Source organism: Bactrocera neohumeralis, chromosome 3 (assembly GCF_024586455.1).
Source record: "Bactrocera neohumeralis isolate Rockhampton chromosome 3, APGP_CSIRO_Bneo_wtdbg2-racon-allhic-juicebox.fasta_v2, whole genome shotgun sequence".
Classification (NCBI taxonomy): domain Eukaryota; kingdom Metazoa; phylum Arthropoda; class Insecta; order Diptera; family Tephritidae; genus Bactrocera; species Bactrocera neohumeralis.
In genome coordinates this window covers 52,551,223-52,562,150 of record NC_065920.1, presented here as the reverse complement: position 1 = coordinate 52,562,150, position 10,928 = coordinate 52,551,223, and the positions used below count along the sequence as shown (strand labels likewise).

At 36.9% G+C, this 10,928-nt stretch overlaps 1 protein-coding gene across 1 annotated transcript; it reads left to right on the top strand.

Moving 5' to 3' along the window:
• Positions 1 to 143: 143 nt before the first annotated feature.
• LOC126754184 (pickpocket protein 11-like) lies at positions 144 to 7,537 on the top strand. The gene is made up of 6 exons (XM_050466142.1): positions 144 to 663; positions 4,675 to 4,980; positions 5,049 to 5,512; positions 5,573 to 5,741; positions 7,028 to 7,134; positions 7,328 to 7,537. Exons 1-6 carry the CDS (start codon positions 161 to 163, stop codon positions 7,438 to 7,440), a joined length of 1,662 nt encoding a protein of 553 aa, XP_050322099.1. The 5' UTR covers positions 144 to 160; the 3' UTR covers positions 7,441 to 7,537.
• Positions 7,538 to 10,928: the final 3,391 nt, after the last annotated feature.

Below are 10,928 nucleotides of genomic sequence, written 5' to 3'. Positions count from 1 at the left end.
AAATTAACGCCGCAAATTAATAGCCTTTAAGAAATATTATAGAATTATGCTTGCTCCAGCTAGCTTGTGTTAACTCGAAGAGTCAGTTATTAACGCGACACGGCGCACTGCAGTCATATCTACTCAATATTACAGTTATTTTTTCCATAAACCGCCGACAATGTCCTCTCGGTCTAACTTGAAACGCTCACCATTTCAAGCGTCTCATAATCGCGTTTTTGATATACTAAACCACCAACAACAAAATATGAAACCGAAAAGCATACTTGTATCACCAGTCAGCTCAAACAAAACTAATTCCAAGCTGCAACCACGCAAAGCTTCACGTCTCCGCCAATTGGCCAGCTTGTCGCCAGTACGTCATTGGTTAGTGGAAAATATGCGCAATTATTGTAATAGCACATCGCTGCACGGCTTCAATTACATCACTTTGAAAGGCTCCACGGCGAATGAGCGACATTTCTGGATTGCCGTCGTTATCATATCGATTATAATCTCAATTGTTTTGGTGATTGTTTCGTGGTTTTGGAATCGTGAAACACCCACAGTGACCGTGATTGAGAGCGCACATTTTCCCACATGGAATATACCGTTTCCAGCGGTCACAATTTGCAATTTCAATAAGATTTCGAAAATGAAGGCGCTGAAGTTGGCGAGAACACTGTAAGTGGCAACTAATACAAATTGATAAAGTATATAAAAACTATTAAGAAAATAAAAAAGTAAATATATGGAAGGCTGTTGAGGGCATTAAAGTTCAATTGGGTGATTTTTACGAGCAATAATGTTTTAGTGAAATTTTTGCAACTATAAAATGTTTATGTTTCGTTCCTCCAATATAATCTGTAAATTCAGACGCTGTTGCAACACTAAGTTAAATGTAAATGATAAGGTCTAAAAAAGAAATACATTATTTTTCTTATAGATAGGTCGGGAAACTTTAAATGGAGTTAGAAAGATAATATTTGGTTCTAAAAAACTTCTTAGACAATTTTGTAATCGCTTGACTCAGTATTGTTTGAGCAAGAGTCAAAGATGGACACCAACAAAAGAAAATACGTCATATTCTATAAGTACACAAGCTAGACGGCTGAAATATGAATAATGTTTATGGTCTGGGACTGCAGTAATCAATCATGAACAATATTGGTTTCGTCGATTCCGTCTCAGTAATTTTGTTGTCAAAAATGCTGTACACTTTGGATGGCTAATTGTTATAGGGTCGGCCGTTCCATAAGCACTGTAACGTTTTTCCAGGAGCTCACCATTGCACCAAATACTGTTTAAAACTATTTAGGTAAGACTGGTTACAACAAAATGCTAGATATATGAATCTGAGCTTCCGTCACCAAGTGATTATTACCTGTGCCTGTCTATGATGAAAGAATTTGTTGATGAAAAATTCGTCTCCATAATAAAATATATTCAACTGAATCTCTTCTACCGTTCCCCGCTACATCGAAAATAGGTCTCATCTTCACACGCCTCTGGCTACTCGCCTTATATAGCCTCTGCAAACAAGCGAGAATTACTTAATATTACATTTTTCTTATAAAAGATGGACGATATTAATTCCATACAAATATTGTTGCCTTGCTTAAAGAAATTAGTTTTGAAATTAAACATTTTAGTTAAAACGTTGGATCCCCACGAAACAGGGTATTGCAACGGAATTTCGTCTCAGTACTCTACTCTTTATAGTAACACCATAGTTTAGGCTGAACCCAATGCAATACAAGGTGTATTCCAAAGTAAACAGGACTTAAAAAAAAACAAAACAAATGGTTTTTTCGGCAAAATCAATTTATTTTATTCAAAATAGTCTCCTTCTGCTTCAATACAGCTTTTTGCACGGTCCAAAAGCATGTCGAACGAGTGTTTTAGCTCGTTGGTCGGTATGGCCGCCAGTATGTCGGTGCAAGCCTTTTGAATGGCCTCTACGTCTGCATAACGCTTTCCTTTCATGGGCAAATGCATTTTACCGAAAAGGAGGAAGTCGCACGGTGCCATATCAGGTGAATACGGGGAGCGGTTAATGGTTAAAATGTGATTTTTGGTCAAATAATCGGTCACAAGCGTCGATCGATGAGACGGCGCATTATCGTGCAACAAACGCCAACTTTCATCTTCGCGATATTCGGGCCGAACACGTCGAATACGGCGCACCAAACGCTTCAAAACTCCAAGGTAGAATACCGCATTAACGTTTTGGCCGGGGTGGAACAAATTCTTTGTGGACAATACCCTTAGAATCATAAAAACAAATCAGCATTGTCTTAACTTTTGACTTCTCCATGCGCGATTTTTTGGGTTTCGGCTCGTCCGGTGCCTTCTATTCAGCACTCCGGCGTTTCGTTTCGGGATCAAATTGAAAACAACACGTTTCGTCACCAGTTACATTATTGTAAAGGAAGTTTGTCCTTTTTGACCTCTTTAATGATGTCCTTCGAATGTTGGATTCTGAGCAATTTTTGGTCGTCAGTCAATTTGTGCGGAACAAACCTTTCGTAAGCCCAGATGTTCGGTCAAAATGCGATAAATCGATGTTTTGGAGATGTTCAATTCCATTTCCATGAATTTGAATGATGATTTCGGCTGTTTTTTGATGAATTCACGCGCAGCTTCGATGGAATTTCCGGTGATCACGAATTTTGATTGGCCCAACGTATTGAACGTCATTTATGTTCTCACGACCACTTTAAAAAACAAACTTTTTTCATTAAATTTAATGTTGACTTTTTGTTCGAAGCTCATTTTCACACCGATAACACAAACATACTGACACTTAAAACGCAGTAACTTCACTTCCAATCCATGAAATGTCATGAAATTCACTGGACGGTCGTTAAAGATAGCAGATTCTAACGCATTTGTCGACATATAGATGGCGCCACCAGGGGGCGCTAGATTCAAAAGTCCTGTTTACTTTGGAACGCACCTTGCATTATGAGTTTGCAATAATACAAACAAATGAAGAACAGTAAGCAAATTGCTTTAGCCGATTTTTCGACCAAAATTGAGGTAAAAACACACACAGTCGAAAACGGTCCCATAAAAGCTTAGTCTCATTTTAATTCGTAACATTTGACGTAGCACACCACAACTTCTTTAACCCAAGTGAAAATATGTTTTATGAAAGTCTGCAAAGTAGGTTTCCATGGCAGCGCCAATAATTATAGACACGTGGCAGCGTCAATGCGCTCAGTCAACTCAAATTTCTGCACGACGAATAACAGTTTGAAAAGATGTCTTATGATGTAAAATCTGGAGAAAACGGTAGATGTATGCAGAGAGGGCAATTATATGACATGGTGACATCGTGGTGAAGACTACTTTTTCTAAGAGATATAATTTGTTGCAACCCAATATGGCAGCATAATACGTATAGAGCTTTCTGACACTGCCTGTTCGACTTGTCAGTGTATAACATAAATTGTGATTCTCAGAATACGGTGTCTATCACTTTTTCATGCGATATGACAGTCTTAGCATACTTCCACTAGATTCGATAGATTTCTCTTATCGGCATTTTCGACTCTTCCCCAATATAATTGTTATGAACAAACGCAGTATCCATCGTGCCGACAGTTTTATCCCGATTGGCGGCACAACTATGTGTCCTATGTAAAAACGTTAATTGGCAAAGTAGTAGATCATAAAAAGTTAAACAATTTTTGTACATAAAATCAAAATCAAATCAAAACAAAATTTGCTTAAAGAAACTTGCACTCTAATTTTTTTAAGCATAACCTTCTTCGCCTTATTTTGACCAAATTTTGGAAAAGGATCTTAATTATCAACCGAAAATTTTCACGTCAAAGTATCCACTTTTGAAAGTTTTTTTCTTCATTGAAATCTGTACCGTTTGATAGTATACAAATATATATCAAACATTGCTAAGTTAAGTTTTATCAGAAAATACAAAAGAATATGGTACCCCTCAGACTCGACAGCCTGATATATTAAACCGGGTCGATTTACAGGGGCCAAAAAAAGGAAAAACCGCTTATGCTGGAAATATTCTACGGACCGTTCTGAACAACTTTGCCCAGGAGTCAAGTTAGGTCTAAAACCGGTTTCGAGCCAGCGAAGTTTTTCAGGGATTATAAATATTTGTGCGTCAGTTTTTCAGACATCCGAATGACGTAAGTGCATTTTTATATTCCATCGATCATTTGTCGGAATCGGCTGATGGGTTAAGATAGGTTAGGTTAGATTAGACTATTATAGGTAGAAAGTTTGAAGCTGTAGTTGTTAGAGAGCTTCTGATAGTAAGCCCGTCCACCAACCTTTCCCGTAACCTTTAGCCCATCCGTAAAGAAGCTCACAGCCCCTCTCTTCCAACGGCTTCTTTCAACCCACAACTTCCTCGCCAGTACATGGGTAGAGAAGGAGTCGTCAGAGTTCGGTTTGGCGGCTAAATCGGAAAACTATATCACATATTTCCATACAACCGATTATTTAGATTTTTAAATTTCGCCTGAAAAATCGCTGGCTCAAAACCGGTTTTAGGCCTATAGTCTCTTAGACAAAGTTGTTCAAAATGTTGTTTATAAAAAAAAATCGACCCGCTCTATTGCACCTATATACATATATCTCGCTATATAATATATGTACATATATGTATCTATAAAATTGCTTATTCCAACTATAATATTTTCGCAAAAACTTTAGTAAACGGCCACCAAACGTTTCTGAGGAGAAACTATTAAATCTGTTTCGCATAACAATGTTCTTCAATTTCGCCTTAAATCACACCGAAGAAGATTTTCACATCTTCGGTAATATACTCCGTGATAACAACTTTACAATAGCTAAATTAACGCAAGAACTTACACCTAGCTGCATGGATATGATTTCGAAATGTGTTTGGAAAGGCGATAGCTTGCGTTGTGACAGTCTATTTCAGCCAGTACAAGCGCTCGAAGAAGTCTGCTGCTCTTTTAACTATTATGGACGTACAACAAATAATTTTCCAAAGTAAGTAAACTTATATTATTTTATTTTACGCTATGGCATTGCCTTAAAACACAACTTTTTCGTTATAGAAAAATCGCATATCAAGTGCCGAAGCAACCCTATCGCGTTACCGGCTGTGGTCATTCCACTGGCATCTCTGTGATACTCAATCCCATAACCGATGACTACTTCGGCACTTATCTGAGCAGTTATGGGTTTCGTCTATTTATACATGATGCTTATAATTTCCCCGATGAAAATGCCGAAACGAAAGTAATCACTTCGGGTCGCGAGAGTTTCGTGCGCATAAATCCCGAATCGACATATGCGACAAATGTGGTTAGGAATATGGATGTAGAGTTGCGTAACTGTTTATTTTACAATGAGCGAGCCTTGCCAACAATGCAACGCTACTCGTTTGTCAATTGCATGGCTGAGTGTCGTACAAGATATCTGCACAAACTTTGTGGCTGCGTCCCGATGAGCTTGCCAAACAATGGCAGTTTCCGAATTTGTGGTTTGAGTGAGATATATTGTATATTAAATACACGAGGTAAGTGGATAATGTTAAAGCAAGTATGTATTTTTGTAATTAATTAAACAAAATTTAAAGAGATCTTCGCTTTGGCATTGCCAACAAAAAATACGACGCTATCGGTGGTGCAAACTACGGATAAATTTCCCTGCGACTGTTTACCCACTTGCGAATTTAACAGTTATCCGTCCGAAATAACTATGGGACAATTGGATATGAAATTAGTTACCACGATCAATAATATAAAGTAAGTAGGTTGTGATATGTTTTTTTTTAATTTAATTTCTGGCTTGAGAAAAAATGTTCAATAATTAAATAAAATGTTCGAAATAGTTGTCAAACATCAAGTTTGAATATATTCGAATTCGAGAAACCCATTCGTACAGAAAAACAATAAAAACCGTTAACTCCGGCAGCCCCGAAGCTATAATACCATTCACAGGTGCATTTCTCAAAGTTGTCTTTGACAATAATCGATACAAAATTTGTAAAGATATATTGTCAAATAAAAAGGCCTTTCTTATAAAAACTTGATAAAAACCGCCCAAATTGGGCCAGCATAGAGTACTTTTGGAAGGGAGTCGGGAATGTATGTCTATTTCGAAATACATTTGTTTCTAACCGATAACATTACAAAATATTAAATGGTTTTCAACCAATTTTTCTACTTTCCTCGAGATTTAACGATACCAGAAAGCTCACCTTTACCAAAAACTTATCAGGATGGGAACGAACGGGTGTTCCTCTGTCTTCGTCCATTAGATCTTTGGACCTCGCGTGAGTTAAGCACTTTTTGGTTTCCGAAAGCATTCTGGCCCAGAGTGGCACGTAAAGATTCAATTAAACTACTTACTTGCAAGGTGAACATCGTCGCAATGATAGGAATCCTAACTAGACACTGTCCCGTTGGCACTTACGCGGTTGGGCTTTTTTAGAAGCCAACTTGTCAAATTAGCAAGGAGAAAGATGAGTTATAACTACATATGTAGACATGCTTTCGCCAGAGTTGTTAATCTTACTACGAACCCGGCGAATTCGCTGGTATTGATATTACCCGCCTCAATAAATTTGTGGCAGTCTTCAAGAGCTTTCTCGATGTGCGACGTTCTTTTTTATCCATATCTACATAGGAGATCTGGGCATCAGAATGGACAGGCGTCTCTAGCTGTCCAAGTGCGGTTATTGGTAGCCTCAAGACCAAGTCTCTTTACTTATCGTAACCCTACCTTAGATCTTTTGGTTTCTAAAAATATTTTGCTTAAACTTTCTTAGTTAAATTTATATTCCGCTGGAATTGGAGGGAAATTCTTTGGGAGAGAAACGTATAAAATCATCAAGTAGAAGGCAGAAGTTATGCAAATGGTTACAGTGAAATTTCTAAGCAATTGAGATCTTACTTGTTCGTATCGATGTACTTGAATATCTTTCGAGAATTATGATAATGCTATTTCTTTCAGAAAAGAATTGCTGTTACTGCAAACTTAAAATATTGCATTTGTCTTTATAATTTTTCTTTAAATATTTTTTTCACAGCAAAACGATGGATACCAATGAACAAATTCTGCTACATGTTTTCTTCAGCGATTTAATGGCCAAGCGTTATCGCAAGGATATTTTTCAAGATTGGTTATCATCATTAGGTAAACTTTTCGTATTTTTTACAGCAAAAAAATTCAAAATTACGAAAGAATATATACATTTTTTTGTCGTAATTATAATTTACATATGGATATATACTTACATATACATATATACGCTTCTAGAATACTTTATTTCTTATTTTTTATACGTCTTATTAATATATACCAATATTTTATTCTTCTTTCATTCTAGCATCTTTCGGCGGTCTTTTGGGCTTAATAATGGGTTTTAGCATAGTGACAGCTTTCGAATTCATTTACTTTCTTACATTTCGACCGATTTTTAATTACTTCAATGATGTTTAATAATATGCACCTCGCTTTATTTTGCTCAGCTTTGCTTGTGAAATTGAATGTAAAAAACAAAAAAAAAAAAGATACATAAATAAATTAAAAATTTGTGTCACTGAGTTAATATAAATTTAATATTTTATTTAATGTCTAATGTCAGGATATCTAAGGTTTCTTTTGTATAATGCCCATTTAATTTCAGAATGCTACTCTCATAGAAATCCTCGTGGAAAAAACCGGTACATTTCATGTTCACAAGTGGCACATTTTTTTCCAGAAAAATCATTCGCCATAATGAGAAAAAGTATATAGTTGGTGCTCCGAATTTCAGTAACATACTTAGTACGAGTATCTCACAGATTGACAGATATTTTCGAAAAAACGTTCGGAAATGGAAACTGGGTTCCCATATTGGGTATCTGCGGCTGGAACAGTTGTAGTACGATTTTGACCATTTTTGGACATAAAGTGGCTAACTTTAATAGCACTATTCGCGCAAAGTTTTATCCCGACATTTTCATTGTTGCTTGATTTGGAAAGTTTGGAAAGGAAAAAAATCGTATGGAATTTAAAATGGGAAGTAGGGATGGCTTTAGTAGCTTTTTTTGCATTGGAACGCAAGTATTTCTTGATAGCATTACATACAAAATTTGCTGGATATCGGTCGCGTAGATCCTCAGATATGGCTTTTCACCTAAATGTGGGCGGTGCCACGCCGATCGTCTTTTTTTGAACCTGACTCCTATAAACCCTTTTTGTACCATCTTGAATGTAAAATTTAATTTCTCTAGCGTATTTATTCATTGATTTATCGCGCTTTTAATAGTAGGGGTAGGGTTACCATCCAATTTCATCACTTTTTATAGTTTCAATAGGAGTGCTTAAGAGATTTGTTCTGTGCGAATATGGTTATTGTATCTTAGGATTTTAGCCCTTGTGTGTATGGTTCACATGCTTTGAGCCTGCTTCTACAAATTGCTGGGCAATCTAGAATCAGGTGTTCTGGAGTTGCCGATTCCATGTCGCAAAACCGACAGTTTGCACGAGAGGCTATGCCCATGTTGGACAAGTGTTTCTTGAGCCAACGCTATAGAGAGCGACAAGAAAACGGAATTTATTTCGGCGGAGGTTGATCATATCTCCGAACCTTGCTCGATTGTAACCTCCGACTTGCAACTTGGCGGGGCGAATTGTTTTTGTCTGCTGCCAGTGCCATTCTCTTCCTACCCTTTTCTCTATACAGAGCAACTTCTCTCCCCCTCCAACCCCTCCTTCTCTTCCCTTAGATTAGGTGTACACGGCTGCAAACTAATAGGCAGTTCAGCCTTCCTATACATTCCTCCACTATTAGCGGTTTAATCTCATAGGCTGAGATCGCTTTTAGTATTGTTTGACTGTCGCCGAGTATAGCGATACGCTGGTTAGTATAGTTGCGTTGAAGATTAATTTCTACACACTGACCTATAGTAAAGACTTCTGCTTGAAAAATGCTCGGAAATCATCCCATTGGTACGGATATCTTGGTATGGGTCCCTGCTCTAATACCTTCCGGTGTCTTTGAGCCAACATGGTCATGCTTTGTTATGCTACTTTATAGGGTTACGTTTAATAGCCTTTTTCGGGCGTGACAGTGGTCCGATCTACGAACTCATCCTCGTTTTTTAGACAAGGAAGTCATGTGCCAAGTTTCATTGCGATAAGGAAGGACGGACAGGCGACAGATCGTTTCGTCATACTGTCATAGTAATCATTTATATATATAATATAATAACTGACATAAACCGTTGCTGTAAACACATTGGTTGACAGATCGCGCTAATTTTTGGCATCATAATTAAGGGGTCAGTAGGGTAATCTTTTTTCAAACATTTTTTTTTTTGCTTTTTCTGTTCCCTGAATTAATGTAGAAACCCACTTTACCATTGGAAGGTTTCGAAAAAGACCCAAAAGTAATAATACCGCTCGTGTTCGGAGCGCTCGGAGTGCACACCTCAAACTTTAAACGCGTTTTTCTCAAAGCACACTTTTTTAAACTGGCGGACATGATTCCGGTCGAACTACTCAACAAAATTTTTTTTTTAATGTTCCTACTACTACGTCCTCACTAGATTCATATTTTTTTTTATAACTTATTGACAATGTTATGACAAAATTTATTTAAAAAAGCATGGGGAAAAATTAAAAAAAAAGCTTTTTTATTTATCAAAATTTTTCATGATTCTAGTAGGGACGATAAACATTCACGTACTTTTTAAGTCGTGTCCGCCAGTGAAAAAACGCATCTCATTCACCTAGGCATTTCTCCGACAGATATATCATTAAAAAATTCCGAAAAAATTTGTTTATACACTCCACGATATACCTCATGATATGTGAAAAAAGTTCTATTGTAGAAAGAAAATTTTTATGAAAAAAATGTCAAAAAACAGACCAACTTAGGGTGAGTTGAGCCCTTAAGGACAGTTGTACCAATCTAGGAAAAAAATTTACCTGTCTTCCATATAAGCGGGAGATTTAAATGAAAAATTCCCGATACATTCTGGACTGGGTGTATACATTCTTTGTTTTCAGTGTTTCTCATTTTATTTATTACTGCATTGACTAACCTAAAAGAAATATCAGTTGACGTCAGAAAAGCGGTGATAAAAAGCAGAAAACTTTATACCTAAGTCGAGCAACAGTACAAACCATTGTGAAAAACTTCGAATATTTTCTTGTAGAAACGTTAGCTTGGTTCTCAAAGAAGTGGACCAAAATTTAAAACTAATTGCTTCAAAATTACACAAGCCCATAATAAATAGGTATGTACATCACATAGAGTATTAATTCTTGTAATAAGAATTGTTGAGTTAAAGTTCAACATAGAAAAGCAAGGGTTTGGAGGAATACAAGGTGAATTCCAAGTAAACAGGACTTAAAAAAAAATAACAGAACAAATGGTTTTTCGGCAAAATCAATTTATTTTATTCAAAATAGTCTCCTTCTGCTTCAATACAGCTTTTTGCATGGTCCAAAAGCATGTCGAACGAGTGTTTTAGCTCGTTGGCCGGTATGGCCGCCAGTATGCCGGTGCAAGCCTTTTGAATGACCTCTACGTCTGCATAACGCTTTCCTTTCATGGGCAAATGCATTTTTCCGAAAAGGAAGAAGTTGCACGGTGCCATATCAGGTGATTCAATTCCATTTCCATGAATTTCAATGATGATTTCGACTGATTTTTGATGAATTCACGCACAGTTTCGATGGCATTTCCGGTGATCACGGATTTTGATTGGCCCTACGTGTTGAACGTCATTTATGTCCTCATGACCACTTTAAAAAACAAACTTGCTTCATCGATTGAAACGTTTCGGTAAAAGTTTTACCAATTCTAAAACAAAATTTAATGTTGGCTCTTTGTTCGAAGCTCATTTTCGCACCAATAACACAAACATACTGACACTTAAAACGCAATAACTTCACTTCCAATCTATGAAATGTCATGAAATTCTCACAGGACAACC